The 27,040-nt window shown below is 37.4% G+C and overlaps 1 protein-coding gene across 2 annotated transcripts in view; it reads left to right on the forward strand.

Moving 5' to 3' along the window:
• WASHC4 (WASH complex subunit 4) overlaps window positions 1–27,040 on the forward strand; it is a 43,559-nt gene that overhangs the window by 12,220 nt on the left and 4,299 nt on the right. For both annotated transcript variants that reach the window (XM_087723085.1, XM_087723086.1), the window contains 23 exons: window positions 2,705–2,825; window positions 3,958–4,081; window positions 4,177–4,304; window positions 5,327–5,487; window positions 5,671–5,797; window positions 6,660–6,785; window positions 7,608–7,715; window positions 8,080–8,226; window positions 8,372–8,451; window positions 9,044–9,149; window positions 10,438–10,554; window positions 12,028–12,196; window positions 12,657–12,811; window positions 13,871–13,945; window positions 14,031–14,135; window positions 16,092–16,226; window positions 17,311–17,419; window positions 18,539–18,605; window positions 20,065–20,151; window positions 21,445–21,592; window positions 24,103–24,199; window positions 24,750–24,946; window positions 26,494–26,593. In XM_087723085.1, the coding sequence (XP_087579211.1) occupies window positions 2,705–2,825; window positions 3,958–4,081; window positions 4,177–4,304; window positions 5,327–5,487; window positions 5,671–5,797; window positions 6,660–6,785; window positions 7,608–7,715; window positions 8,080–8,226; window positions 8,372–8,451; window positions 9,044–9,149; window positions 10,438–10,554; window positions 12,028–12,196; window positions 12,657–12,811; window positions 13,871–13,945; window positions 14,031–14,135; window positions 16,092–16,226; window positions 17,311–17,419; window positions 18,539–18,605; window positions 20,065–20,151; window positions 21,445–21,592; window positions 24,103–24,199; window positions 24,750–24,946; window positions 26,494–26,593 (2,789 nt within the window). The remainder of the gene's footprint in view (window positions 1–2,704; window positions 2,826–3,957; window positions 4,082–4,176; window positions 4,305–5,326; window positions 5,488–5,670; window positions 5,798–6,659; window positions 6,786–7,607; window positions 7,716–8,079; window positions 8,227–8,371; window positions 8,452–9,043; window positions 9,150–10,437; window positions 10,555–12,027; window positions 12,197–12,656; window positions 12,812–13,870; window positions 13,946–14,030; window positions 14,136–16,091; window positions 16,227–17,310; window positions 17,420–18,538; window positions 18,606–20,064; window positions 20,152–21,444; window positions 21,593–24,102; window positions 24,200–24,749; window positions 24,947–26,493; window positions 26,594–27,040) is intronic.

A 27,040-nucleotide genomic window follows, 5' to 3' on the forward strand; every position in this document is an offset into this window, starting at 1 on the left:
GTAGATAAAGTCTCTGGCAAAAAGTTACACAGCAAAAGCAAAAACAAAAAGCTCTTACAGCAAACCAGGTTTACAGAAAGCAAATCACTTATCCAAGTGCCTCTTTGAATCAGGTTTACAGAAAGCAAATCACTTATCCAAGTGCCTCTTTGAATCTCGAAACTGAACTCACAAACAAACGAATGATGAACCACGAACGACGTTGACTTCTGCAACTAAGGTGTGGCACCATCCGTCTTTTATTGCAGAAGATGACCCTAACGAGCAACAGCTACTCATTATTCCTGCATCCCGACGCAACTCACAGCAAGCTTCTGCTGAGTCACAACAGAATACTATAGAATAGTGTTTTTCAACCTTTTTTGTGCAAAGGCACACTTTTTTCATGAAAAAAATCACGAGGCACACCACCATTAGAAAATGTTAAAAAAATTTAACTCTGTGCCTATATTGACTATATATAAAGTAATTCTCCCATGGCACACCTTACACTATGTCACGGCACACTAGTGTGCCACAGCACAGTGGTTGAAAAACACTGCTATAGAAAATAACATTAACAAGATAGTTGAAAGTATCCAGTTATCTGTTCATAACAGTGGGTCTCGAGTGGAAGTTCTACTGGATACTTCTAAAAGATCTTGCAGTTCCTTATTAGTATCCCAAAGGTGCTTATTCAAAAGGCAACTGCATTTGGCTTTCCGTTCAAGATGTTTTGCTTCTCATCCAAGAGGCTTCTTCTGTACTGTATAATTCTGAAGCTTCCTGAATGAGAAGCAAATCAGCTTCAAGGAAAACCAAAATCCAATTGCCTTTTGATAAAGCACCTTTGGGACAACCATGACTTGGATGACTGAGAATCTCCATAAGATGTTATTAATACCAATTAATATTTATTATCTCTTTCTTTTTCTGTATTGAGTACAGTTCACATGGCCACCAAAAGTGCCTCTGAGTGGGCTACAGAAATTAAAGATCAAGAATAAAATTGATGAACCCAAAGTAATCCTCAATCACAAAAGAATGCATAATAAGCAACAGGGCTCACTTAACCTCCAGATCCCTGGAGAAAATAGCCAAGTCTTCAGAGTCTTCCAAAAAACTAACAAGATCAAGGCTGTTCTGCAGGGCTGGTACTACCACTGAGAAAGAACAGCTTGGGTCCAACAAGATGACACTTTTGGACCTGTAAAAAAGCAAGGAAATTTTGCGTACAAATTCATTTGAGGTTAGAAAAAATGGTTAGACAATGTATAGAGTTCAAGGCAGAATTATTTTTATTAGGCATTATACCAGATGGCTATGATAAAGGGAAATTATGCTTAGTACTACACATCCTGACTGCAGCAAGAATGGTGTATGCGCAGCAGTGGAAGAGTGAAAATGCCCCTTCAGAGAAGGAGTTAATAAGGAAGATATTAGTCTGTGCAGAAATGGATAGACTAATATTAAAAATGAAAGACGAAGGAGAGACAGAAAATTATGACACATAGAACAGATTCTGTCAATGGTTAGAAGCACAAGGTGGAAGTTGGAATATGGAAAAATTAGGTTAGGTGGACTTGGAAAGAGATACTATATATGCATTGATGTATTAGAATGAATATGATGGTCAAAAATAACTCTTCAATGCTAGCACTGCTTAAATAGTATATATGTTATTTGTTTTTCACTTTGGTTTTCATGGCAAGTGGAATGCCAGGATAATCACACTATTCAGTATATATGCAAATAATATATTTTTTTAAAAGATGGCACTTTTTGTGGAAGGGATCATTAAATATAACTTATTTAATTAAATATTTATTAAATATTAATTATTTGATGATAAACAATTAATATTGTAATTATTTATTAATTTTTTATGCCATATATAGCTATTTCTAATAGCTTCTATAGCTATTTCTACAATGACCATTATGAAATATTTTTGAATTACCCCTGCAGACACATACACTATATTGCCAAAAGTATTGTACCTTCTGCCATAATGTAGATGACCATCTTTTTTTTTCACCAAGGCTAGCCCTAAGGATAAATCTCTTATTGTTCCACAGGCCAGCTGCCCAATGAATGCAGTCAAACAGCAAAGCTACTTTTGTAACAAAATATTTCCTTTGTTAAAAAGAAGCATATATATTTTAACAAAGGAAATATATATATGCTGGGTTTAATTCTATAACCTTCTAAAAATTCTTAAAACCTAATTGTGTCCATGAAAGAGTGTTTCAGTGAAAGATATTCTCAGTCAACTGGTGGAGTATGAACGGATTTCCAGAAAAAAATGCAGACTGCAGGAACCATTTGCGCTTCAGTTTGAGATGCAGACAACATAGACTCATCACCAAGAGCCTGCACCTGTCTTCAACAGTGATGGGACATAGAGCAGAAAACATCTTGCAGCCAAGAAGGCTCCATGCCCATTTGCATTACTCAGGTGACCCTGAGGACATAGATAAACCTCCAAGTGGCCTCAATGACTCTAAAAGAATGCAAATGACCAGCTGTCTGCAAAGAATATAAATCATTCTGTTCCCCACCATCCGGTCAGAGTTGAAGAAGCTTTTTGGATGGGAATTGAAACACCTTCAAAGAAAAAAAAACAAGAAAGTCCAATTGCTTCCTGAAAAAACACCCTTACGATGTCCATGAAAAACTCCATTAAAGAATATTCTTTGATTTTTTTTCTCTTTTCTTTGACCAGGCTATTAAAATCTGTCCACCACAATCCTCCTAAATTTGGAATCCAAGAAGATAAGCTGAAACCATTTGAAAAATTGTTGTTAAAATTAGAAAGTCAGCTATTAGATGGCATGATATTCCAGGTAGTATGATAAATACTGTCTAATTTCCTTTATAGGGTGTAAATGTGGCCTGTAGAATCTATAGTGTACAATTGTGTAATATAGTGCAATCTATAGTATAAAATCCCCAAATGTTTTGGCGATTTTAATTTGTATGCTTTTATTTCTTTTTTGGAATTGTATGCTTAACATTCTGACATGTTAGGCGTCAAAATGTTAGGTGCATTCAAAAATTAGTTTATTGGTGGTAAGATTTCCAGATCTTTTGTCCAGAAAGGTTTTGTTTCCACTTGTTTTTTTTTTTTTTTTAAATTCACTTTCAAGGGGAGGATATTGCAGTTCAATCCCGACAGGGCTCAAGCTTGACTCAGCTTCCCATCCTTCCAGAGTTGGTAAAATGAGGGTTCAGATTGTTGGGGGCATGATGCTGACTCTGAAATTGGGCAATTCACTGCAGCCAACTTGCCATGGCCAACTCACCGAGGGACAACTCGCCACAGGCCAACTCGCTACTGGACAACTCAATAATTCAATTTAATTATTTAAAATAATTAAAGCATTATTTTAATTTTTGTCATTCACATTTCATTTTGTCCCTCCTTTGGCATCCTTTTTTTATTAATTGCATTCCACCATTTCTTCGCTATTAGTGTAAATGGCGAGTTGGCCATGAGTTGACTGCAGCGAATTAGCCACAGCAAGTTGTCCTAGATCCTGCTGACTCTGTAAACTGCCCAGAGTGCTGCAAAGCACTATGGGGTGATATATAAGTCTTAAGTGCTATTGCTACTGGAAATCACAAATTTAAAAGCGTGGTTGAACATCATATAGATTACAGTGATTTCTGGCTGCTTTTACTCACTTCTGGTAAGAAGGAAGCAAAGTAAAACTAAATGAGCTGTGGGTCCCATAAATACTGCTGATTTCAGTCCATAAATTTATATATTGAATATAACAAAAATAAAAAAATTGAGATGATCAACCAACAATCCCTATGAATAGATGTTAATACTCTTAAATTTCCAATAAAACGTTTATTTCGATAGAACACAGTAAGACTCACATGCTATTATTTGTTTTTAATGAAATTTTGAATATGATTGTGTTCTCATTAATACTAATACTGTAAATTGCTTTTATTTCTCTTATTCAGGCTTGTATAGAACAGCAATTTGATTGTCTCAATGGAGGCATGTCAGTTTCAAAGAACAGCATATTTGCTGAGGAGTTTATGCATAGTATTCGCACAATTTTTGCAAATGTTGAAGCTAAACTCGGTAATGCAGAACAGAACCTTTTTATATTAATATTGATAAGATTCTATATTTTGGGATAAATTTCAAAAACTAATTCTTGTGCCTGTTTGTTTAAGGTGAACCTTCTGAAATTGACCAGCGAGATAAGTATGTTGGAATTTGTGGTCTCTTTGTACTACATTTTCAGATTTTTCGAACTGTAGATAAGAAATTTTACAAATTGTTACTGGACATTTGCAAAAAGGTGAATATTTTACTGCTTGTAACTTTTATCGAACTTAGAATTTGATAACCAACATACAAATTAGATAAAGTGTTTGTGAATGGCATTGCAACAAATAACAACCAGAATTAAATTTATGATCATATTCAATCTTTTTGACAATTTCAGCAAGTAATGTGCTGCTCTTTACTAGAATGAAAGCTTGATTTAGTGAACTTCAATACAAAAGGCTTTGCATACAACAGTTCAAATCTCTGTTAACAATTTACATCGTTTTATCAAACAAGAGAGGTGATGTCCTAGTGCAAATGAAGTACTATTTCATAAATGATAAATATTGGCACTGTGGTGTACTTTTTTGTTGGACTACTTTCATAAATAATCGATATCCTTCCCTCAAATTGTCTATAATAACTAGGTTTCATTGTCATAATTTGAAAATTTGCATAAGAGATTTGCAAAACAAATTTTATATCCAACCACAGTTAAAGAATCTGCAATATTGTATTTTTACATCTATAGTGCTTAGAGTATTTGGATGAAGTGCATGTTTTGGTGTAATGCTGTTGTGTAGAATGACTAGTAATTCGACAATAAGTGTTATCAAGTTAATAGTTTAGTCATAACTACAACAAATTTCTATGGATTTCAGTGAGAGCTATTATTTATTCATGTATGGCTTAGCTCCTCCTTCAAAAAAGTATCTGGATTTATGAATAGTCTTAGTAAGGGATGTTATCTCCTTTTCATTTATCTCATTAAAAATGCCAAATGTTTCCATGTCCATGCGTCTTCTGCAAATATTGTATAGGCTCAAGACTATTTTTAAATGCTGAGTAAATAACTTTGGGGAATGAAGTGGTGTCATATAATATGAGACTGAGATTAAACTAAGTAAAATTAGAACATTTTTATAATTGTAAAATTTGTGTAGTAAAAGAATGGTTCATTAAGAGTCTTGGAATACATTTATGAAAATCTATTACCTACTCTAAAAGATACTTTTCTCTCGCTTCCCTAAATTTTTTCTGCTAATGCTATAGGTGCCGGCTATCACACTATCAGCTAATGTCATCTGGTTTGCTGACAACTTTTTGATTCAGAAGATGTCAGCTGTTGCCAAGCTTCTGGACAGAAAAAGCTTTCATGCAATTAAATTACAGAGAGAAAGTTTTTTACAGCAAAAGGCTCAGTTGCTTACAAAGTAAGTTTGGGGGGTAAACACTTTTTTTTTTTTCCTACAAGTTTCTGTTTTGAGCTAGTAGGTTTGGCATGATAACAAGCCATTGTTTCTGAATTCAGATACCATTTCAAATCTGTGTTTAGCCTTCCAAATCTTAGTATGGTATCAAAATGTTTAAGAAACTATTATTTGTTTTCTTTTTAGAGAGATGCAAACTTATTATGTATTTGTGAGCTCCTGGATGATGAAAATGGAATCTCTTTTGTCAAGGGAACAAAGGATGGATAAGTTTGCTGAAGATCTCAGTAATAGATGCAATGTTTTTATACAGGTGTGTATATGCTTAGTTTCAAAAACCAATAAGAAAATACTGTTTATACTGTATACAATCAGATCCATATTATACAATCCCCAATTCTTATGAACAAATTGGTTAGAAGTTATGAAAGAATAGATTTTTTTGCTGTCATTGACCGATACAAAATACATTTTTTTATAAATTTCAAGTACGAATTTAAAAAAAAACTTCCATAAAATGAGCCCAGATAAAACTATATGATGATGTTAGTAAGAAACGGGGGGAAAAAAACAAAAGGTAGAATACTTACTTAGTATTAAAAGCAAAAAATAAATAAATCCCTGATCAATTAACTTGATAAAATGATATTTCTGTAAATAACTGTTGCCTTAAGAAAGACAGTGTCTAGGCACCAAAATATGTTTTAATATATCACTATTTTAATATATTACTAAAATTTTAAAATTTGAAGCTTTAATTTGCGTGCTTTTGAGCGCATGCATTAAAATAAGCCCTCCCTGAAAATATTGCAACATAGCAGCAGCCATGAGCTGACCACGCTCGCCGCTTCCTGCATTTCAAAAATAATAAGACCTTCCCGAAAATAAAGCCAAGTGCTTATTTCGAGGGTCAAAAGAAAATAAGACCCTGTCTTATTTTTGGGGAAACACAGTACTGACCACCAGCTGCCCCCGCCAGAAAAGCCAGGAGGTGTCTGAATCAATTTCTTCAGTATTGATAGGACAGAAGATGTCTCATTGAATATGGGAAGAGATTGCACCGGTCACTGCCATTGACCTTATCCACAAAGAGTCAAGAAATTGACAAATGTTTTAGAAATGCACATTTATAATGATACAAGAAAGATGTAATTGATTCATTTTTCTCATTTTAGGGCTTTCTCTATGCTTACAGCCTTAGAAATATAATCAGAACTACAATGAATCTGCACATGTCAATGCAGAAGCCAATGACAAAAACCTCAGTTAAAGCATTATGCAGGCTTGTGGAACTACTCAAAGTAAGTCGAGGTGTTTGCATATCCTCACTGACACAAATATTAACAATGGTTCTTCAATAACATTTTAGGATAAGTGATGCATATTTAATTGATGACATAGGTTGTAACTAGACAGTAAGCTCTTCAATATGATTCTTCAGAACACACAAGCATATTAATCTAGCACCTGTCTGTGCTCTTTAAAGCAGCTGCATCCTTTCATAGGCTCACATGGCCACCCTCTACAGATGCTTTCAAGAGTTTCAAACAGCTATTATATTCACAATCTGAAGTAATATTCGGTTAAGTGAAACATCGCACAGTTGTAGTAAATGGCAAGTTAAAAACATGTTTTTGTCTGATTCCATTTAAGGTATGCATATCTCCATTGTTGCATGTTTTGTTATCTTTGCTGCATTCTTTAATCTTAGTAAAATAATATCTTTTAGTTCTAGAGGATGGCTAAAATACAACACCCGAATCCAAATTCATGCTAAGGTTTAGCAAATCATTCTTGTGTCAACAGTGTCTATCTCATTCATGGGACACACATAAAAATATATAGTTATCTAAAAATCTAGCATAATCTTTGTACTGTTACCATAGTTTGTGATTTGTTAATATAACTTAACAATGCTTCTTTCAAAAGTTCATACTGTATTAGAAATTATATGCTTTGATTTGAAAAAAATCATATTCTTTCGTTTTAATAGAGCTTGTTTTAAATTTAACCTTTTGTATGCAGATGAGACAATAAGTGTGAGAATTGATTAACTGATTGATTGCAGAGTTTGATATTAACTTTTATTTTTATTTTGTGCTATGAAATTTGCACAACTTTAGGCAATAGAATATACATTTTACAGAAGAAGTATGACTGTTGCTGATTCAGTGACACATATAATTCAGCATCTTCAACATCAGGCTCTCAATGCCATTGCTGTAGCCAAGGTGGGAAAGCAATTTCAATCAATTTTAAGCTCAGTGATTATAAAAACTAGACAAGCTGCTCTTTGAATAAATTATAAGGAACTTCAGAGTGGCAAGAATAAAACCTGACATCATTTATGCTCATTTGGATATGAAAATGCCAAATAAGGGATCCTTTGGTTTGCTAGAATGTCAATTTTAATTGTTGGATTAATTTGTTTTGGCTTTAAAACTGGTTTAGTTTGGAATTTAAAAAAAAGAAATATATTAGTCAATCTCTAAAATAAAGTTTACTAGCTGAAGTGTTTTCTTAATTACTAATCCCAAAATACTGGTTTTCTCTGTCCCTTTGCCTTCCCCTTATTCTTCTCTTTATCATTTAAAGAAAAGAGTAATTTCCGACAAAAAGTACAGTGAACAGCGCCTTGATGTACTTTCTGCCCTTGTGTTGGCCGAAAACACCCTTAATGGCCCTAGCACAAAACAGAGGCGACTTATAATTTCTCTTGCCCTCAATGTGGGCACACAAATGGTAAGTGTAACCGTTCTTTTCTTATCTGCTTATAAGCAATAATATAAAGAATTTTGTGGTTAATGACTGATGCAAATATTAGTTTGATAGCAACCAGTGATGCAACCAATAGCTTGCCCCTCTATTTTTTTTTTTTTTTTTGCAGAAAACATTTAAAGATGAAGAACTCCTTCCTCTTCAAGTAGTTATGAAAAAGTTGGCCTTAATCAGTGAACTTAGGGAACGGTAAATAAAGCTATAAAATGATAAAATCTTACACAGTGGTGGGATTCAAATTTTTTTGCTATCAGTTCTGTGGGCGTTGCTTGCTGGGCATGGTGTTCTTTTGTGGGCATGACAGGGGAAAGATACTGCAAAATCCCCATTTCCTTCCCACCACACTAACCTGCTTTCCAGTTCCGTTCTCCTCTTCAGGTTAACAAAGGAAGATCATCTGGGGGCGTGGCCAGCCTATTTGCTGCTTCTCTGAACTACTCAAAATTTCTGCTACCGGTTCTGTAGAATCTGTCAGAATTTGATACATACCACCTCTGGTCTTACATCCTGGCATACCTAGAATAGAGTGGTGTGGCAGACGGTTTGCCATATCAGGATGCTTGCTGTAGACGGGATGATATATTTTCATTATAAAATTGAGCTTTAAAAATAGAAGTCAGCATCCCCGAGAATATATGTTTGTTTAGAAGTCAGGTTTTGTCTCTTACGATTATGAAAATAGATTATAAAATGCATTCTGAGTAAATATATGACTCTTTGAAATTAGTTCCGAATTACGAATATTTTTTTCCTTAGTCACATTATTTTTTTTCCATTTTAGAGTCCAAGCACAGTGCGATTGTTGCTTTTTGTACTGGCACAGAACAATATTTCCAATATATCTGGATGATGTTTATGAAAACGCAGTGGATGCTGCAAGATTACATGTAGGTAAAACATTAAATCTGAAATATCCAGGAAAATTACAGAGATGTTGTACAGGTAGTCCTTTACTTACAACCACAATTGAGCCCAAAATTTCCATTGGTAAACAAGGTAATTATAAGAATCTGGCTTTTCCCATTGACTTGTTGGAAGCTTGTTGGGAAGGTTATAAATGGTGAGCACATAGTTCTGGGACAGTGCAACGGTTATAGTAAGTACATGCTAGTTGCCACATGCCCAAATTTGGACCCTCTGACCATGGGGCTGTTGCCATGGTCATAAGTGTGAAAAACGGTCATAAGTCACTTTTTTCTGGGCTGTTGTAACTTTGATTGGTCACTAGACAAATGGTTCAGCTAAATTGATGACTACCTGTAATTCTAATATAATTTCAAGTATTGCTAATTGATAAGGTCAAGTCCATTCTACAAATTTTTAAATGTAGTAATATGAAATATAGTTTGTTTCAGAGTTAAAAATTAAAAGAGGAAAAAGAAAGGAGACCAATCACGTCTTAGATTTATTTCCTGAATCAAAGCTTAAATCGGGGTGGGGGTGGGGGTGTGTCAAACTGGCAGCCTGCGGGCTGGATGCGTCATGTGCAAGCCATGCCCACCCCAGCTCGGTGAAGGGGGAAAACGTTGAGAAATGTCACATGACGGCAACGTGGCATTGTGAGTTTGATATTTGTGGCTTAGATGAAACAGCAGAAAGAGGAGAACAGTTCATTTGAAGCTGGGACTTGAGGCCAAGTAGGGTAATGTTTAGGATTGAGTAAATTGGGTTAGGTAAATTGGGTTCACATCCTCATCCTCTCAAGCAAAGTTGTGACAAAATATTCAGTAGCTTTCATTCCATTTTTATAAACAGTGAATTGTTTCTCAACCTTGGTAACTTTAAGATATATGGACTTAAAACTCTCAGAATTCCCCAGTCAGCATGCTGTTGTATATTACATAAATCTAAATAAATCAGTATCGATTTTAATTTTGCTTGATGGAGACAAGCCACAGTTATAAAACAATACAATTTTAATTGAACATAATTAACATTAACAAAATTATAATTTATCAACAAGTTTATAGTTTCAGATCTTTTGCAAACACAACAGGGAGAAACAGAAACAGATTATGCAAGTTGGAAGATTTTAGCGACTCATTCTTCTAATTGCAAACTCTCAAAATGCATTTTTAGGGGGCTGCCATTTAGGATCTAGATTTTGAATAATTTGTGTGTTTGTGAATATTTATAGTTGCCTGAATTCTTTATTAAATTGGATTATTTTTTCAGTATATGTTTAGAGCATTGCGGGATTGTGTACCAGCTATGATGCACTCAAGGCATTTGGACTCCTTTGAAATACTTCTAGAAAGCTATGACAGAGAAATCATGGATGTTTTCGATAAGGTTAGAGGGAATGTATTGTATTTATTCTGAATTACACCTGTATAAGGAACGTGTATTCAAATCTATTATGGATTAACAGGACTCTACATAATGTTAAATATATAGTAGTCTAGTAACTCTAGGTGTAAGTAAGCTAAAGAGTACCAATTAATATGTAATTTATTGTAGACCTGTAGAAAAATATCTTACTGTATTAGAATTGAAATATTAAATATAAGTAATTTAATATTAAATTTCTATTTTAATTTTAATAGTTCAATCATTATTATCAATCTCAGTATGTACAGATAATTTCAGGTTGTTAAAATTAATAAAATTTGCTTAATTATTGGAGGTTAAATAAACCTTCAATGTTTATTTGGTTCTTTTTAAAGCCATTGCTCAATTATTGTTTTCATTTAGACAAGAGATTATTCAGTTGTAGCTTTTTTCCTTTTTTTAAAATGAAAGCATATATACTAAATGTTCTCATCTTGTCCATCCTCTACCTCCTCTCTCTTGGCCCTTCAGATGGAACTTGTGATAGACAATTAATGCATATAAATTTATTCTTATGGTTCAGATAATTAGGATGTAGGGAAAAATGCAAAAAATGTTGTATCATAGATATTTATAGTATTTGCTTAATATATTTATGGCTTAGAACATTATTTGAAAGCCAAAATGGGGAGCCATGAGAAATTGTCTTACTTCTTGCAGGAATGAACTGCACATACTAGCAAGACTACAGTATACATATACATACACACAGACACACACACACACAGACACACACACACACACACACACACACACATGCTGGTCTTGTTGTATTTGGGTCTTTTCCCGTGTAAGATTGTTACAATCTTACACGGGAAAAGACACGAATACAACAAGACCAGCATACCTACACCCGTGAAAATCTACGAAAACATATATAACTTGGTACACAGATGACTTATTCTCTGTAGAAAAATACCCTAACACCGCCTTAGGGGGGGACTGTTGTGTTCTGTTAAGATACAGCCTGTTGTGCCTTCAAATGGCTTCTACTGTACAGCACAGTGGAGTTGTCATGGTAACAGCTTCACAGTATTCCACAAGGGGGCTCCCTCTGGTAAGGGGGAAAATCCAACATTAGAAATTACGTTTCGCCTGGACATTTCCCCCCCTATAAATAAATACCTGGGCAACGAAGGGTCATTAGTTTTTTTTTTATAAAAGGCCATTTTGAAGTAGATAGTTTTTCAAGTGAAAAACAGAGTTCTATCTTTGGTATAAATCAAATTCATTTTGCATCCCTACTCTGCCTCTTTGTTATGCGGGCTGCCATCTCTTAAGTTTCAAATATTGCCAGAGTCAAGTCCTTCTTTCCTCTTCCAGTTCATTATGAAGGTGCTTTATAGAATTCTTATCAATCGACCAGTGTGCTGGGAAGATTAAGATATTTCGTCCTCTGCAAATAAAATTTCTTAACATTTTTGTTTCGGGCAGCACCTTCTAGACAGATTATGCAAAGAAATTGAAAAGGATTTGCGCCTGTCGGTACACACGCACTTAAAACTAGATGACCGAAATCCATTCAAAGTTGGAATGAAGGATCTTGCTCACTTCTTCTCTTTAAACCCAATTCGCTTTTTTAATCGGTTCATAGATATCAAAGGTACACATTTATTTGTTTGTTTGTTTTGTTCTTACTTGCATGACTCTGGTGGTTTATTTATTAGCAGTAGCACTTAGATTTATATACCGCTTCACAGTGTTTTTACAGCCCTCTCTTAAGCGGTTTACAAAATCAATCTATTGCCCCCAACAATCTGGGTCCTCATTTTACCCACCTTGGAAGGATGGAAGGCTGAGTCAACCCTGAGCCAGTGGGACTTGGCAACCAGCAGTCAGCAGAAATACTGCACTCTAACCATTGTGCCACTACGGCTCTTATTGCTATTGTTACAGTTCCAAAACTCTTCTACTTGATTGTTTTCATGCTAACTATAACTTGGGAAGTTACTTTTAAGAGATATTTCTTCCATTGTTTAATGCTGAAATGAAATATCTGCAAAAAAGTAGGTTTTTCAGGTACTAATTGGGCAAAGTTAACTTTCCCTTTTCTTTTTTTACAGCTCATGTGACTCATTACCTAGACAAGACTTTTTACAATCTAACCACAGTAGCTCTGCACGACTGGGCCACCTACAGTGAAATGAGGAATTTAGCAACTCAGCGCTATGGTTTAATTATGGCAGAAGCACATCTTCCAAGCCAGACTTTAGAACAGGTATGAAATGTACAAAGAAATTGTTCTGTGTTTTTTTTTTTAAAGTTATTTGGAAATTTCGTGCATCAACTGATTGATTAATTGATTGATATTATTAAAATTAATAATTAAAATTATATGCTATCCAGAGCGACTCTGGGCAGTTTACAATTTAGGAAAAAAAATATAAAAACAATTTCAAATATAAAATTTAAAATGCAAGAGTTAAATATGGGCTATGAAGAATCAACAGCTCAAGCAGAGTGTGGCTCTATCACCCAGTAATTAATAACTGAGTATTTATTTTCCCCTAAATCCAGTGTCATTAGTAAAGAAATACTCTTACACAAATTGCTCCTGTGTCTCTGCAATTAGGGAATTCCTGCTATTAGTATTAGGGAAGAGGCATTTAAATAGGACTTCTTCCTGCTGAGTATTCTCCCATATACAGTATAAAAAGAAATCCATTGCTGTGAGTTTACACACAACAGTCATGTAATAGAGTTGCATCGACTTTTGGATATGTTGTATTTTTATCATTTTGGAGGTATACTCTTATTGTGATTGCTTATAAATTGTTGTTCAAGAATGAAATTAAATATCAGTTCCAAAATGCATTTACTTTGGAACTGATTTTCTAGCCTGAAACGAACTTTTTTCTACACTTACATGCATTCATTGTATTGAAATATTTTTTTATTTATATGCCTTCTGTTCCAAAAATTAACCATATCAAAGTAAGAAACAGAAAGCATACCAAGATGCCAAATCTCAGTCTTCAACCACAACACGCATTCTTTCTGTGTTCGATGAAATGGAGCAGGTCTCAATGGCTTTCCTAAAATTGAAGAGGGAAGGAGCAGGCCAGATCTCCATGGGGAGAGAATTCCAAAGAATGGGGAAAGCAACTAAAAATGCCCACTTTCAAAATCCCATTGGAAGATAATCCCATATAGACAAGATCTGGAAGGAATTGATCCTGTTTCATTGGATTGGCCGGCCAGATGAATATGTTTCATGGATAATTGAAAATCATGGATAATTTTATCTGGATTTTTAAATTGCTTCTTCTTGTTTCAGGGTTTGGATGTTCTGGAAATTATGAGAAATATTCATGTATTTGTATCCCGATACCTGTACAATCTCAATAATCAGGTAAGGGGAAAGCAATAAACCCCCCATTATTAACTGATATCTTTTTGATGACTTTTGAAATTATACAACAATTGTGTCATTGCAGATCTTCGTTGAAAGAATTAGCAATAACAAACATCTGAACACAATAAATATAAGACACATAGCTAATTCAATTCGAACACATGGCACAGGAATCATGAACACAACAGTAAGTATTGCTTTGTGATTTAACATTGATTTCTTTACTAAGTGTATTATAAACAGCAAAGAACACATTTTAACCATAGTAGAAAAATTATCCCTTTTGAAATAAAGCATGAGGAAGCTTGGGTGTTGGGGTAAGTTTTAAATTCATGGCATAAACTTGAATTTATTTATTTATTTGTCTCCTCTCTTGCCTCTGGGTGGCTTAAAATAAAAGCATAAAAATAAATACTTCTGATAACAATAAAAAGTACAATTAAAAGATGGGAGGGGAGGGAACAGAATGTGCCATGGGGGTGGGGGTGGGAGGCAGGATCTCCTCTTAATCCATCAACCACCTCCAGCACGATATTCTGGATCCCCAAGCCAATTGCCTTTAGGCTCTTATGGACGGTTAGCAGGGTGGGAGCAGATCTTACCTTAGGGAGCAAAATGTTCCAAAGAGCAAAAGTCATGGCAGAAAAAGGTCTTTTCCTGAACCCTGCAGGTAGAATTCCTAGGCTCATTGGACCCACACCATGCCCCCCTGCCAGCACTGAGACAATTCCTCAAGTAACCTGGACGCATAATCATACACGGCTTTAAAGGTGATAGCCAACACCTTGAATTGTACTCAGAAACAAACAGCAGCTATTGCAGCTGCCGGAAATCTGTGTAACATGGGCCACTCTAAGGACCCCAAGAATTGCCCATGCTGCTGCACTCTGAACCAATTGTAGCTCCTGAACACTCTCGAAGAGTAGACTTATGTAGAGCGTGGGAATGAACATTGAATTAATTCAATGTTTTTTGTCTTTTCATTGTACCTTAAGTCTCAGCTAAGTCTCAACAGGAGAATAATGTTTTTCTCCACAAATACAACTTTGAGGATGGTAGTTAAAATCTTTTTTTTTCTCCATATGACTATTAATTTTTGCAGTTTGCTTTTCACAAATCTTTGCAGTTTGGTTTTCACAAATAATTTTGGATATAAATAGCTCAGAGTAACAAAACCAGGGGTGGTAACAAAACCAGGGGTGGTATATACTTACCTTTCCTACCCGTTGGCAAATGTGAACACATGAGCCACCTCCGCACATGCACAAAGCCTTCCACACATGCGCTTTTGCCAAAAAAAAGGGGCCTAAATGGGATGCCGTAAAGCCAGGGTGGGTGGGCAGGGCCCAGTGGTGGAATTCAGCCAGTTCGCACCTATTCGGGAGAACCAGTTGGTAATTTTCTAAGCAGTTGGGAGAACCGGTTGTTGGAAGAAATCATTTGTTTTTTCCCCACTTTACAGGGCTAATCCTGTAAGGAAGGCAGGAAGGAAACATTCTGGTGTTGTTTCTAGCCTAATCTTTATTGCCCTGCTTATAGAAACTGCCTCTCCAGCTAACCCTTATTACCATTGTAACAACTAAGGAGAAGTGCCCATCACCTGAGTGACATTGACTTGGCCATGCCCACATAATCACATGATCACCGAGCCCCGCCTACCCAGCTGGTCATTAGGGCAGAGAACTGGTTGGTAAATTATTTGAATCCCACCACTGGCAGGGCCACCCGCGTTTTCCGCTACAGGTTCAGGCAAACTGGTCCAAAGTGGTAGAATACCACCTCTGAACAAAACATATTCATTTCTGGGGAACTATGGAATTGTAACACGTGAGTCTCGGGGGGTATTCATATATTATTACTGCAAACAGAACACTGCCTTTGTGTGGTTACACATACACTGCATCGAGAAAGATAGTGGAATTAATGATATCGCCTTCCCACGCCACATAGTACCTATATACTTCTGCTATGGTGCAACATCCAGAATTAGTGATTGTGTTTTGAGTGCTAGCATGTCTTCCCATTTAATAGCACCCAACTATTCAATAAGCAGGTACTTAGACATTATGATCAGAGGGTGAAATACTGCTTTTATCAATAGAGATAGGATTTTAAAAAAATGCATTTGTTTTATATTTTTTAGGTAAATTTCACATACCAGTTCCTGAGAAAGAAATTTTACATCTTTAGTCAATTTATGTATGATGAGCACATCAAATCCAGGTTGATCAAAGATATACGATTCTTTAGGGAAATTAAGGATCAAAATGATCATAAGGTATGTTACAGGTCCTTATAGATTCATGTTCTCTTTTTGAAAAAAATGTTAACTTAAATTCACTGAGAACACAATCCTGTATTTGTTTATTTGAAAATTAGTTCCATATAAGTAACCTAGATTTATTCTGGAAATAAAATTTAGGATAATACTTTGGAATACTTTGTAGTTAGCTGAGCCAAGAATAAGCAAATTTTTGGGACCAATGGGCACAATATGATTAGAAAATGGCTGCTGTGAAGGAGTTGTGTAGTAGCAAAAAGTGCTGAAAGTATTGTGATCAGTTACAAGATAGCAATTTACCAAAATATAAGGCAAAGAATGTGTATGCCAAGAAACGTATTTGAGGACATTGTATTGTTTATCCCTGAGATTACCCATCCCAATGTAAAACTGAATTTTATTTAGCGATCATGGTTATTAGTATCAAGGATAGAGAAATTGAATTTCAAAGTGCTGCTTCTAAAATAAGCCTGTGTGTGTATATACACATAAAATTTAGAGACTAGTTCTGTCTCTTTAATGAGACTATAATGGTAATCCTCAGTTAAAGACCACTCATTCAGTGAGTGACCAAAGTAGGCACTGGACAAGGAGTATCTATGATATGATACTCAAAGGTCCTGATATCCCAGTACCCCTGCAGTCATGTGATCACTATCAAGAGAATTGGCATCTGTCTCAAACGTATGACAGTTGCAGTGTCCCATTGCCAGCAAAGACAATAATGAAGCTGTCAGGGAAGGTCACAAGTTGCTCCTGTCAGTCATTCCTACACTTGCCACTTTTTCTGCTGAGGAACCTGGCCTACACTGCACTAGCCACTTTTGCATCCGCCTGCCCCTGGCAGAAGCTATTTTCAGAACTTTTCTGCAAATATTTTGTAAATAAAGGACAATGTAGTTGTTACCAGATTTAACTAATCTTCATTATAAATATATATATATATGTCTCCTTTTTATAGGAGTATAGAAATTAATAAAGAAAAATGCATCAATACATGGGAAATTCAATTCAAAGGGGCTTTTTGAATGTCACTTGTTAAACAATACTTGTTTGTAATGTATTATCAAATTTTTTCTAGTACCCATTTGAGAGAGCAGAGAAATTCAATCGAGGAATCAGAAAACTTGGGATTACACCAGATGGACAAAGTTATCTTGACCAATTCAGGCAACTAATAAGCCAAATAGGTATGAACATACATTATCTGTCATTATTTTAAAAGCAGGTGTAAGAACCTCAACTCCCAGAATTCCCCAGTCAGCATTCTGGAGTTGAAATCCATATATCTTAAAGTTGCTAAGGATGAGAAACACTGATGTATTGTAAGAAGTCAGGTATGGCAGGGAATCTGCCAGCACCCAAAAAAACCCGCTGTCTATATCATTGTGCTGAAATTTTCGGGCTATGGAAATCCCTATCATAAATATATCAAATCAGTTTTCTCCTCCAGTCCCTTGCTGCTAGGATTGTGCTGTTATATCTCTAAGCAGAAGATAGGAAAAAAAATAGGCAGGTGTAGCTTTTTAAAATCCTGGTCTTCGCACAACCTAACTGCTGCCTATGTATTTCCTAATTTATGATGGCTGTTTAGGCTAGGATAGATAATTTGCCACTCTCTAGCTACTGTAGATTATTATAAGTTTTCCTAGCATGATTAAAAGTCAGGAATTTTCTGTCCAAACATAGGAGCAGCATGGAATAACTTTCTTTTGAATTAGAAAAAATTGTCATTTAGTCTTTAAGTCATGTCCGACTCTTCCCACGCCACCCTATGTACCATAGAATGCCCCCCCCCCCCCCGGTGCTCCACTGTCTTTTGGAGTTTGCCTAAATTCATGTTCATTGCATCAAGGACACTATCTAACCGTCTCATCCTCTGTTGTCTCCTTCTTTCACTTTAACCTTTCATGACATCAGGGTTTTTTCCAATGAGTCTTCTCTTCTCATTTAATAGCCAAAATATTTGAGCTTCAGCTTCAATATCTGTCCTTCCAAAGAATTGTCAGGGTTGATTTCCTTTAGGATTGATTGATCTGATCACTTTACAGGACAAGGGACTCTCTAGAATCTTCTCCAATTGATTCAATTTGAAAGCATCAAGTCCTTGGCATTCAGCCTTCTTTATGATCCAGCTCTCACAGCTGAATTAGAAAATAGTACTATTTAATTGTGCTGAAGAGAATAAATTATCCTAAATATGCCCCACATGTTTATTTAACAAATGATAAAATTCATCTTGCTAGTATTCCAATTATTTATATTTGTTTCTGTAATATAAATTCAATTATTACTATCTTTGTTTAAAGGGAACGCTATGGGCTATGTACGAATGATAAGATCTGGTGGACTTCACTGCTGCAGCAGTGCAATTAGGTATGCACCAATATTTTTTAGCTTGTCTGTCCATGTTGTACATCTTTTGCAGATCTTCCTGCTTCAATTTTTCTCTTTACAGTTAACATACATTGCAGTAATCGTTTGGATGTATTTCTTCTGTTTGAATATATTATACTGGTACATCTGTTTAGTAAATTTAAAATTGCATACTCGTATTAATGCAGTGGCTCAGTGGTTAAGACACTGAGTTTGTTGATCAGAAAGATTGGCTGGCTGCTGCTTCGAATCCCTAGTGCCTCGTAATGGAATGAGCTCCTGTTACTTGTCCCAGCTTCTGTCAACCTAGCTCAGTGTTGGCAAACCTTTTCGGCACCAAGTGTTGAAAAGGGAGCATGCATGTGCTGGGCAGCTGGTCTTCCAGTTTCCGGCACGCTCATGCACACTGAGCACCTGGTCTCCCAGTTTCTGGCATGCATGCACATGTGAAGACCAGCTGCCCAGAGCACATGCATGCGCTGGAAACCAGAAGAGAAGCCACTCGATGCGCATGTGCACACTGGGAAGATGATCTTCTGGTTTATGGCATGTGCATGCGGACCAGCCACTTAGTCTTTTGGTTTCTGGCGCACATGAAGATGAGCTAACCGGTGTGAATGCACATGCTGGAGACCGGAACATCATTTTCCCCACATGTGCATGCACTCCGAGTGACTGCTCTTCTGGTTTCTGGCACTCCCGCGCATGTGAAGACCAACTGGCTGGTGTGCTGGAAGAGCAATGGCTCACGTGCCTGGAGAGATGGCTCTGTGTGCCACTTCTGGCATGTGTGCCATAGGTTCGCCATCATGGACCTAGCCGTTTGAAAAAAATGCAAGTAGAAAAATAGGGACCACTTTGGTAGGAAGATAATAGCACTCCGTGCACCTTCGGCATTTAGTCATGCCGGCCACATGACCATGGAAACGTCTTCGGACAGTGCTGGCTCTTCAGCTTTGAAATGGAGATGAGCACCGCCCCCTAGAGTCGGGAATGACTAGCACATATGTGCAAGGGGAGTCTTTACCTTTACCTATTAAATTTTCAATAATTTGACAGTTCATACTTGTAAAAATTATAAAAATTATAGTAACATGATAGCAAGTTTGGGTGTCAGTATAAAAGTGTAAATAATACAAAGAGCACAAGATGCGAAAGAGCGTTGAATGATGGTAAATATAGAAATTTTGTTGTCAGATGTTATAACACTTTGCGACTTGATACCTGAAAACCTGGAAAATGTGGTGGCTAGAAGTATGCCTTCTTGCTGATGTGGAATAAGCTACAAAAATACTTATTTGAGAGCAAAGCAATGTTACTTGCTAATAAAATATGAACTAGCTTGTGATAAGGTGGGAATAGAAATACAGCATGTAAAATAGAAAATGTATGTTCATTTATATACATACATCTATATATTAAAATGTCTAATTATATGAAAACCTAACAAAACTTGTAGATTTGTTCCTGACCTTGAAGACATTGTCAACTTTGAAGAACTTGTGAAAGAGGAAGATCTGTCAGAAGAAACACAACAAGCAGCTAGGTAATTATAATGCAAGTATAAAAAAAATATTTCACTATTACTTGCACTGCTGTTTTTCAAACAACTTTCAATAAAATAAAATGATGAACTCCATTCATAGCTATGCATTACAAAAGTCTGTGGGAATCAGTTCAGGGACATCTGGTGGAGAGAGTTATTTTTGTCTTGTTGCTTCTCAAAAGGCAACAGTTTAGTGACAAAGGGGAATGTGATATTGAACCAGAAAAGATATTGATCTGATATCAGCATCTGATAGTGCTTCAGATATTCTTATGTTTCTATTACAGGGTCATTCATTTATTTTCTCATTGGCAAAATTCCAAATTCACTGAGACTGAGACTCAGGATACAAGTTATTGATATTTTTTATTCTTTCATTAGTTTTATAGGCTACCTTTCCTCCAGAAGCTCGAAATAATGAATATAATACTCTCAACTATTTGACTTTCACCACCATCCAATTGCTAGATCCTTTGACAAACTTCTGTGGGAAATTTTGTATTTCCCAGTCCTTCCATACCATTCTTTTAAACATCTCCAAATGTTGTTAAACTTATTGTTTAAATCTGTGCATGGAAAAATAAGAAAATTCCCCACTGCCTACATTAAAGTAGGTGGCTTACAGTTTGACTTTACATAGATATTGTCAGTGCTTATTTCCCAAGTACTCTGTTGTCAAGCTGATATTTATATGTTATGTAATCAGAACTAGAATTGTATATATATATTTTAAATTAAAGTAATTGTATTTAAATTGCTTAGTGATAAAAGAATGCATAATAGTTTCTTCCTTGAGCAAGTTGAGGCTATCGAATTGTTTTTAATATGTGCACTGTGTTATTTATTTGGCAATCTTGTAAATACAGCTTGGAAGGTAGTTCCCACAATTATGGGATTTTGAGTTTAATTTATTTCTAACAGCTGTATTTGGTATGATGAGTTTTACAAAATTGGCAAGCTGGCTCCCAAAAGTATTGAATAATGCTTAGATTTCAGTTATCCTTCTAAATCAGAAATATCCAACCTTGGCAACTTTAAGATCTGTGGACTTCAACCCCCCAGAATTCCCCAGCCAGCCATGCTGGTTGGGTGTTTTTTTTTTTTGTAAAGAATATGTTAAATGTTTTCGTGGTCTCAAATGGAGGCAAGCTGCTTTAAGGGGTGATTTCTTTAAAACAGTGCCAAAGATCATGAAACAAACAGCTTTAATTTATGTATGTAATTATTATGAAAAGAATAGTATAGGACCAGGACATTTTCCCTCCTGACTGTTGCTATATCTCTGCTTTGCAGGCAGCTGGATTCTGTACTTAGTGACCTCACCTGCAGCTCTGCAGAAGGTACAGAGTACTTCAAAATGCTTGTGGATGTCTTTGCGCCTGAATTCCGTAGTCTAAAGAACATGCATCTACGCAATTTTTATATCATTGTTCCCCCGCTGGTTAGTATTTGCATTGATTGACTTCTTAGATAACAGAAGGGATATTTAATTATTTATTTACTTAACCCATGTACTGTATTTTTCAGAGTATAAGATGTACCAAGGTTTTGAAGAGGCAATTTTTTTTAAAAAAGTAGGTAGGTAAGATAGAGAGATAGAGAGGGAGAGAAAGAGAGAGAAATACAGTAGGTAGGGAGAGAGAGAGAGAGAGAGAGAGAGAGAGAGAGAGAGAGAGAGAATAGTTAGTAGGTATGTAGATAAAAGAATAGAGAGAGAGAGAGAGAAATGGAGAGAGAGAGAGAGTAGGTAGTAGGTAGTTAGAGGGATAGAGAGAAATAGAAAGAGATAGAGAGAAAGAAATATAGTAGATAGGGAGAGAGAGTAGGTAGGTAGGTAGATGGATAGAGAGAGAAATACAGTAGATAGGAAGAGAGAGGGATTAGGTAGGTATGTAGATAAAGGGATAGCGAGAGAGTGAAAGAGAAGAAGAGAGAGAGAAATACAGTAGGTAGGTAGGGAGAGTGTGTGTGTGTGTAGGTAGGTAGGTAGATGGATAGAGAGAGAGAAATACAGTAGAAAGGGAGAGAGAGGGATTAGTTAGGTAGGTATGTAGATAGCGAGAGAGAGAGAGAAGGAGAGAGAGAAATACAGTAGGTGGGTAGGGAGAGAGTGTGCGAGTAGGTAGGTAGGTAGAGGGATGGAGAGAGAGAAAAATATATAGAGAGAAATACAGAAGATAGGTAGGGGGAGAGAGGGAGTAGGTAGGTAGGTAGGTGGTAGGCAGATAAAAGGATATATAGAGAGAAATAGAGAGAGATAGAGAAATACAGTAGGTAGGTAGGGAGAGAGAGAGAGAGAGAGTAGTTAGGTAGGTCGGTAGAGGGATAGAGAGAGAGAAATTGAGAGAGATAAAAATACAGTCGATAGGTAGCTGTTTCTGCTGGCACAGCACTTGATCAATGTAATTCTCATCAATCAGTTAAAGAGCTTTCCAAAAGGGGAGGGGGAGTTTTTGCACTCTGCAAACCTCCCAAAAACAGGCCTGTTTTTTTTTCAAAAAAAGGAGGCATGAATAGCTTTGGGGGGGGGGGAGAGTGCTCCCTCCCAAATGAGCAAAAACGGCCCATTTTTTGTCAAAAAAATTTGCATGCATAGCCTTATGGGGGCTTATAGAGTGCTGCTGGGGGCTGGAGGGGCAAAAAGCGGCCCGTTCTTTACTCATTTTTGCTCTCCCAGCCCCCAGGAGCTCTCTGAAAGCCTCCATAAGGCTATGCACGGCCATTTTGGTGAAGGGGCGGGGCTTCGGGAGGCAAAAAATGCTGCATTCGATGTATAAGACGCACCCAGATTTTCAGCCTCTGTTGCTTGGGGCTTATCGGGGGGGGGGGGGGGCGTATTGGTTTGGGGTTGCTGGGTGGGCACCCAAAGAGCCGGGCACAGCCTCAGGGGCAAACAGCTGTGTTGCGCTGTTGCAGCAGAGAAACACAGCAGCCATGAGGTGACCACGCTCACGAGCAGCCCTCCTTTCTAGCCGGGCAGAGCGCCACTCACCGACCCAGTAATATCCCAAAGGTGCTGAGCCGTGTGGTCTGCCTGGCTGGAAAGGGCGGTTGCGTGAGCGCCTGTTCCGCCCCAGCTTGCGTGCTTCCCAGCCTCACCATGCCCTGGCCCAGCTTTTCCTGCAGGGCCAGGGCCCCGGTGCACTCTGAGCATAACCAGCTTCCAAACTCTGGAGATCCGCTGCCAAGGCTTCCAACAGCAGATGCTTTGGGACTACACTCTATGGTTGTGGGCTGGCTGTTGAAACAGAGAGTCTTTTGGCAGCCGGCCCACAACCATAGAGCATAGTCCCAGAGCGGCTGCTGCCGGAAGACTCAGCAGCGGATCTCCGGGTTTGGAAGCCGGTTATGCTCGGAGAGCTGTGGCGGTGCCGGCGCCCTGGCCCTGCAGGGAGAGCTAGGCCAGGGCATGGTGAGGCTGGGAGGCACATGATAAGGGGGTGGAACAGGCGCTCATGCAACCTCCCTTTCCAGCCGGACTGAGTGCCACGTGGCTTAGCGCCTTTGGGATATTACTGGGTCAGTGAGTGGCGTTCTGCCCGACTGGAAAGGGGGGTTGCCGGGCACAGCACTACTCACCAACCTAGCTGTATCCCGAAGGTGGCAAGCAATGTAAGTGCCTTTGCCCCCCCCCCCCGGCTCCTACGGCTTGGTGCCTTTGGGATATCGCTAGGTTGGTGATTGGTGCTCTGCCTGGCTGGAGGTGGGGGGGGGTTGTCCAGGGGGCTTATTATCGGGGGAGGGCGTATATTTCTGCCCACAGGAAAAATATGGCATGGCCTTATTATCAGGACGTAGGTATCTCTGAGATGCCATCAGAAATAATATGTACAAGTGGTATAACCAGGGTAGCATTCTTTAAATTCCTTGTTTGATTTTATTATTTTGGAATTACTAAATTGGGGTAATTATTTGGGCAACCTCATGCAATTCCTGGTCTTTTCTTTTTAGGCACTCAATTTTATAGAACACTCAATCAGTTGCAAAGAGAAACTGAACAAAAAGAACAAAGTTGGTGCAGCTTTTACTGATGATGGCTTTGCTATGGGTAAGTACAACAGCAGTACAGGAAGTTCTTGACTTATGACCACAATTGAGCCCAAAATTTATGTTGTTAAGTGAGGCATTTGTTAAGTGAATTTTGCCCTATATTACAACCTTTCTTGCCACAGTTGTTAAGTGAATTACTGCAGTTATTAGCTAGTAACCCAGATGTTAAGTGAATCTGGCTTCCCCATTGACTTTGCTTGTCAGAAGTCGCAAAAGGTGATCATATGACCTTAGAACGGTCATAAATATGAGTCAGTGGCCAAGCAGCTGAATTTTGATCGAATGATCATGGGGAAGATACAAAGGTGGTAACTGAAAAACAGCCATAAGTCACTTTTTTCAGTTCCATTCTAACTTTGAATGGTCACTAAACAACTGTTGTAAGTAGATGACTATATATATATGTATATGTTATAACTACTCGTGTTATACTGCTCATTGATCAAAATAAAAATAAACCGAGAATAATAAAAATAGACCAATTTAAAACAAATGTGCAAAACACATTATTATTTTTAATTGGGGGTGGAAATATCCATATCTTTCAGGTGTGGCTTACATTTTGAAACTCTTGGACCAGTACCAAGAATTTGACTCTCTCCACTGGTTCCAGTCGGTACGGGAGAAATATGTGAAAGAAATCAGAGCATTAGCAAAACAACAGAATGTCCAATCAGCTAGTCAAGATGAGAAGTTGCTACAGACCATGAATCTTACTCATAAGCGACTGGAAGTTTGTTTGCAGGTATTTTAAATCATTTAATTGCAGTCTCAACTGATTTTGAAACATCAAATAGGTATATGCCTACCGAAAGATAGGATCTCTTACAAGCTTCATTAAGTTAGTGCTAATAAATAACATTTTAAAATACTCAAACACTGCCCTCAAGTTTTTGCTAGAAGGCAGTTTTGGTGAATCACTAATGTTTAATCCAGATCTGGGCATTTCACAGCACTCAGGCCACATCCAGCCCATGGGTGCTACAGGTTTGGCCAGTGGGGGTGGGGGGTTGTGAGGCATTGGAAGTGGGGGGATAGTGAGGGGTGGGGGTGGCCACCACAATATACCCAGTTTCTTATGTGACCCCTTGGAAAAATTAAGTGCACATCCTTGGTTTAATCAGTAGCAAAAATTATTAGAAAGTGAGGTTTGTGAACTTTAAAAGTCTCTACTGCAATTGTGAGCAATGGCTAATACAGTTGTTTCCTGGCATTCAAATCTACAACAACCCCCCCCCCCCTGTACCAGGGTGTCAAACTCGATTTCATTGAGGGCGTCATCAGGGTTTAACCTTGGGGGGCTGTGGCCAGGGTAGGCATGTCCAGCTTGACATCAGTCATGTTATGGGTGCGTGTCGTGGCCCGAGCGCTCTTCCAGAGAAAACAGGCTACTGAGCTCCATTTTCAGCTCCCATGGCCTCCTGCAACCTTCTTCCAGTGAAAACAGACTCAGGATAGCTATGTGTGGCCCTCCCGAGCTCCCTTTTTGCTGGCAGAAGCATTGCGGGCTGGTCCTTTGCTGTTTCCAGGGCGTCCCTGCGGGCCAAATCTAAATACCCCCCCAGGCTGGATCCAGCCCCCGGGCCTTGGGTTTAACACCCCTGCACTGTCCTAAAGTCCCTTCCATATCTTTCCATGTATCTGTAGCATATGTGGGCAAACTCTCATCCTATCAGTATCTGGAGAGGTTCCAAGGGACTGGTCTACTCACCAGTTCTTGGTCTTTTGCAGAACTATCTACAGTTCTCCTTCCCTGGAAGCTTCAGGATAATCAATTGTTGTAAGGAAATCATTTGAGTCAGATTCTTTTTTAATGGGTTGAAGTCTTAAATTAATTCGAGGCTTACGACACTAATGTTGTCCATGAATCATCCAAATAATGCAGACTGAAATCATTCCTTTTAACTACTCAGAATGGCCAACTAAAAATGTTGCTGACATGATTTCTCCCTTTGAGATAATGACACTAGGAACAAATTTTATTAATGGATTATAAATAATTGATCTTGGACAAGAAAATGTCCAAAGAAGCACAGTTAATTAGAAATAAATACATTATAAATAGGGCATTAACTATAAAAATCAAGACAAATACATTTAATTGTGTGCTTTGAGTGATATTCTTCACTATATTATGTTGATAATATATAAAAGATGATATTGATGATTCCGTTATAAATTGTGTACAATATTTATGCGAATTTCATATATTCATGCACCTTAAATTAACTTGGAGATTCTGTGATTATGTGGCATGTTAAAATATCCAGATCTTTTTTTCATTTCTCATAGGAATTTGAACTGCTTTATTTCTCACTAAGCAGCGCAAGGATCTTTTTTAGAGCAGATAAAACTGCAGCAGAAGAAAACCAAGATAAAAAAGACAGTGAAGGTTAGTAGGAAATATTCTGCTCTCTGGGAAGTTCTGGCATCAAATGCGAATTATTTTCCGCTCCTATGTGCACTAAGCTACAAATCCATGGAGGAATATCACTAATAAAAAAAGTAGCATTCCATTTCTATAAGCCTGAATTTTGTTATTACCAATTTAGAGCATGAGTAGGCAATTCAGACTATTGGAATAATTCACAATATGCAATAGTACATTCATATTGTGATTTTTTACTGAGCAGACTGAACAATGATGCTAGAAAACATAACGAAATAGTAGGCTAATATAGGTAGTCCTTACAACCACAATTTAGCCCAAAATTTCTGTGGCTAAGCGAGGCAGCTGTTAAGTGAGTTTTGTCCCATTTTATGACCTTTCTTGCCATAGTTGTGGCTAAATTAGTAACACGGTTAAATGAATTTGGCTTTTCCATTGACTTTAGGTCAG

Source organism: Thamnophis sirtalis, unplaced genomic scaffold (assembly GCF_051295495.1).
Source record: "Thamnophis sirtalis isolate CommonGarterSnake01/CBP01778 unplaced genomic scaffold, rThaSir2_p1.2 scaffold_9, whole genome shotgun sequence".
NCBI classification, from domain to species: Eukaryota; Metazoa; Chordata; class Lepidosauria; order Squamata; family Natricidae; genus Thamnophis; species Thamnophis sirtalis.